We start from the raw sequence: 4,748 nt of genomic DNA on the forward strand, positions 1-4,748 counted from the left end.
TATTACAAAAGTCCTGAATAAAGTCTGCTTTACAATTTTTAACGTGTCAGAACAATATTTTAACAGTATATGTACAAAAAGCGTGTAAATTATAAGTGCAAAGTGCTCAGCTCCCTGAATTATCACGAAGTGAAGCACGGTATTTTTAACCACTCACTATGAACGCACAGACGCGGGTAACAGGGTGTGCTTGGGCTTCCATGTATTCAGGCACAGCTACAAAAAGTAATCATTTGGTACAGAGCCCACGATAAGATGACATTACTTCCTATTGCATTAGGGAATGTGTTATGTTCATTAATAGAGAAATTATTCCACAATAAAATCTGCTTATCCTCCAGAGACCTGAATTTGAATTTCAGTATGGAAAACTTTAGGGTTACAAACTATTTCCCAATTTCTCAACATTCATTTAAAAAGAACTATGTTATCTTTAAAAAAAAAAAAAAAAATAGAAGATAGAAATATTGACTATATAGTCACAAATTGTAGGTACTTCAAAAATTTAGATTTCTTTTATATAACATTAAAATATTTTACATAAAATTGCTCTTAAACTTATTAGACTGTTTTAATAGGGAATGGAAAGCAACCAAAATCTCAGATAAAACAGAACCCCTAAGCCCATTTATAACATACATATTTATGTCACTATATAAGCGCATGGCATTCATTCTTATCGGCACTCACAAAATGTTTCTTAAGTCTTATGAATACAAGGTGGCTGGCTCACCAAACAGATTTCAGAACAGATTTTTTCCATTTTTCATCATGCAAAGAGGACATAAGGAAAGTGTTAAGTACTTGTCTAATTCACCTGTGGCCATCAGCTCTTGGCAATGCACATTGGCTGCTTTGTAGTCATGGAAACGAAGTGCCTGCTCAACTAGAAGGATCAGAACCTGGCCACGCCTTTCTTCTGGGTCTTCACCTACAAACACATACAAATGACTCAATGGTTTCAATAGCATCAGTTGATAAGAGATCATTAATACTGTCTTTCAAATTAATTCAAAAAATAAAAGTAAAGATCAGACTGATTTTAAAAGATTATAGGACAAAAGGTCACTGCAACTTTGACCTTCCAATCTCCTTAATCATTGAATTAGGTCTCAGCCTCCTAAGCAACCAGTGATGAACTGCAGCGCTACATCAACCATCCCAAACGAAGTAGGTAGAAGAGAGTTTTCCTCCCAATAGGGACTTCGAAATTTTTGCTTAAAAAAAAATTCTTATTTTATATTTTTCCCTTTGGATGTTGTTTCTAATTATAACTAATAAATGACAAATATAAGGAGTAACACAAAGTAAAATGGATGTAATTTTATAGTTTCAGACTCTGCTAATCTTTTATTTACCATAGTGAACGTCTAGAATACATACCAAATTCAGCTTACATTGACACAAAGATCTTAAATTACTTTCCAAGGACTTCTTAGAAGTCGGCTTGGATGTCACTTCCTTGACAACTCCACACTTTCTTCATATGAAACACGCAGCTTAGGTGCCCCTCCTACGTGTCCCTTTACTTTTAATTCTCTGAACACCAATTTACTGTGATTATCTTTCTAAGAACACTTATGCTCTTAGAAGACAGAGAGGTTGCTTCCTTGCTGAATTCTCATTACCCAGCTCCACGTCATGTACATGAGAGGCTCAAAGAATGTATATCCTTAATGAAATGAGCAGATTCAATTCAGAATGTAACTTTTAATTATAAGACAAGTGATTCAAAATTACAATACAAATACAACTTGTATATTTAGGCTAAAAAAAGTTTAACAAATATTTTATATTTTTATGAGGCAACAGAACCTTAAAATTATTTTCAATATTTCCTAGGGGGGGAGGGACAGAAAATATGTATATGGTCTTTGCATTTTTAAGCTAAAATATGGTTTGAAAGAAAAAGTAAACATATCACAGAAAGGGTTGAAAGAACTCTGAAAATATGTCCCCATAACTCTTCTTTCTGTGCTTCGAAGGTTTAATAAAATACAAGGTAAGTATTGGCCCAAGCCAGTCGCAAAGTTTCTTTAAAAAGAGATGATATTGCACTAAAGTCCATAGTATTATAATTAGAACAAACACACTCATGTTTTAGTAACACTAATAATAAAGGGGAACAGAATACTCCACCCCAAAATGTGCCACTTTGGTATATGGATTGTTTTGAGCTGAAGACAATTAAGACTCAGTAGAGTGAGGAGGAGCTTTTTACGCCACCACCACCCCACCCCCTTTAACTGCCAGAAAGAACTTAGATAAAGGCCTGTACCAGAGAGAGAGCTATTATCAGCCATAACTTTCTACATCAGAAAGACCTGTCCTCATTGCAGGGCATACATCTGCATTCATTCTTCTCAACTTCCTGTGAACTGTCCTCCTTGCAGGGCATACATCTGTTTACCAAACATTCATTCTTCTCAACTTCCTGTGAACTGTCCTCCTTCCCTTGGAAGCCCGAGACTCCTACCCACTTCTCCTGAGCTCAGGATGGTAGATAAGCCTCAAATGCCTGACTGCCTTTGGATCTCATGTCTTTACGGGGCTCCTGTAGGTATGAAATCAATTTTTCTCCTGTTAATCTGTGCTATGCTAAATTAATTATTAGACCAGCTGAAGAACCTAGAAGGGAAGAAGGGAACATTCTTCTACCCCTACACTAACATGTGAGAAATGGAACACTATGTCAATAAATGCATATATCACACTTAATATAAAATCTACCTCCTAGATAATACTCTTGAAATGTTTGCATCTATTCAGAATACTTAAATCAAAAATGAAAAGGCCAGGTGTGATTTTTTTTTTTCCTGTGTCAACTTGGCTAGCCTTCGAACATCAGTCCAGGTGCTGTGAAGGTATTTTACAGATGTAATTAAAGCCCCTAATTGGCTGACTTTAACTGAGGGTCCATTGATTACCGTCATCCAATGTCAAAAACAGTGTAAGAGTAAAGGATTCAAAGTAAGAAATCTCATAACTGTGGAATCTTCAATAAATTATTTAACTTCTTTATTCCCATTTCCTCACGTTCAAAATGAGATTTATATCTTTGCTGTCAGAGACACAGTAAGAAGTAACTTAAACATGTATAAAAGCATAAAATGAGAATTATTTTTGTTATTAATATAAGCTTTCATATGATGGGTCAGTCATCTTAAAGTCCAAAGTACAAATATCTAACTGCTTTTAATTCTAGTAAATTCCAATCTGAGCAGGTGGTTAAAAGGAAAAAGAGAATCAAAAAATAGGCCCGAAAAGAATGATGTCTAGAAAAATACTACAAACAGAACAAAATAAGACTTGGGGAGAACAGCCAGGAGTGCGGCCAGACTGGAAATCTGCTCAAGAAAACGATGCAGGTGTCCAGTGTGAAGAAGAGAAGATTACGGGCAGCATGACAAGGTCTGGAGTACACGAAACATAATTTAAACTATGACCGGAAATTCTTCGATGTTCCCTTTGAAAGATGGAGCTTAATGCCCCTCCCCTCGAGGAGAGGCCGGTGAGTGATTTATTCCAACAGAATAAGGCGGAAACGTGGTGTGTTATTTCCGGGACGAGGTCATAAAAGGCACTGCAGGTTCCTCCTCACTCTCTGGTAGAGTGATTGCTCTAGGAGGAACCAACTGTTATGTTAAGAGGACACTCAAGCCCTATGGAGAAGTCCATGTGACACTTTTATCACACGCCAACCTTCTAGTCTAGAAAAGACAAATCCTTGCCAAAAAGCGGCTCTTCTGACACCGGTAGGTATATGTTCTGATGTTCACCTAGGATTGTGACGAGAACGACCCAGAAATCTTACTCGAGGTTTAGCACTGAAAACGTACCGGCTACCCTCAGCAACTCAGCGAGGCCCAGCAGCTGAGCGGATTGCTTGTAGCAGGTCGGGGACTGGCAAATGCACTCCTGGATGAGGCTGACCCGATCAGAGCACAGTCGCACTGCAAAAGAAAGACATGCTGAATAAAGACCTGGAGCCAGAGGCAAAAGGGGACCGTCACCTTCCTAGCATAGGACAGCCAAATAAACTGTGCTGGCCTCCAGGTCAACAAGAATTAAGGAAAACACCATTTTTTCTTCTAATCAAAATTTCTGTTGCTTCTGAATAATGTACAACATGGATCTTTTCTGACACCAAATTTCTAAAATAGCAAATTGGCATTCTGAAGCTAGAAAAAAGTGTCACATTTTCAAGCTTCAGGTCAGGTCTTAGGGAAAATTTTGAAGACGACCATATTTTTCTTTAAAAACTTCACATACTTCCTGTTATACATGCCCACCCCTTACCTCGCCCCACCAAAACCCGTTCCAGGTTCCAAATACCCATTTTCTCTCTCCACAACATCACCCCAGCCTGGGGGGCAGGGGTCCTCCAATTGCTCACTGTTCAAATTTATTAATCTTTCTCCAAAACAGACCCAATCCTCTAACTCAAGTTAGCTGTTAGGAAAATAAAACATATCTGATCACACCAGTTCACACTATGAGGTATTAATAAAACTTAAAGAGGTTAAAAAAAAAAAATCTTTAGTTAAAGAATGTTATGTATATGCTAGAAAAAAATGGTATATTTATTTAAGTGTCAATCTTTGAGAAGCATGGCACTACCTGGGAGGCTGGGCCCCAATAAATACAGTTAACAACTTAATGACAGCCATTGACATTAAATGAATATGACCTGTGTCCCAGGCACTGCTATAGGTGCCTTATATTAACCCCACAAGGCAGAACCGTAC

The 4,748-nt window shown here is 37.6% G+C and overlaps 1 protein-coding gene across 2 annotated transcripts in view; it reads right to left on the reverse strand.

Moving 5' to 3' along the window:
• Positions 1–4,748, reverse strand: part of NBAS (neuroblastoma amplified sequence) — a 250,417-nt gene that overhangs the window by 125,237 nt on the left and 120,432 nt on the right. For both annotated transcript variants that reach the window (XM_006910241.3, XM_025045807.1), the window contains exons 32-33: positions 3,840–3,953; positions 818–931 (exon numbers count right to left, since the gene is read on the reverse strand). In XM_006910241.3, the coding sequence (XP_006910303.1) occupies positions 818–931; positions 3,840–3,953 (228 nt within the window). The remainder of the gene's footprint in view (positions 1–817; positions 932–3,839; positions 3,954–4,748) is intronic.

Source organism: Pteropus alecto, unplaced genomic scaffold, assembly GCF_000325575.1.
Source record: "Pteropus alecto unplaced genomic scaffold, ASM32557v1 scaffold61, whole genome shotgun sequence".
Lineage (NCBI taxonomy): Eukaryota > Metazoa > Chordata > Mammalia > Chiroptera > Pteropodidae > Pteropus > Pteropus alecto.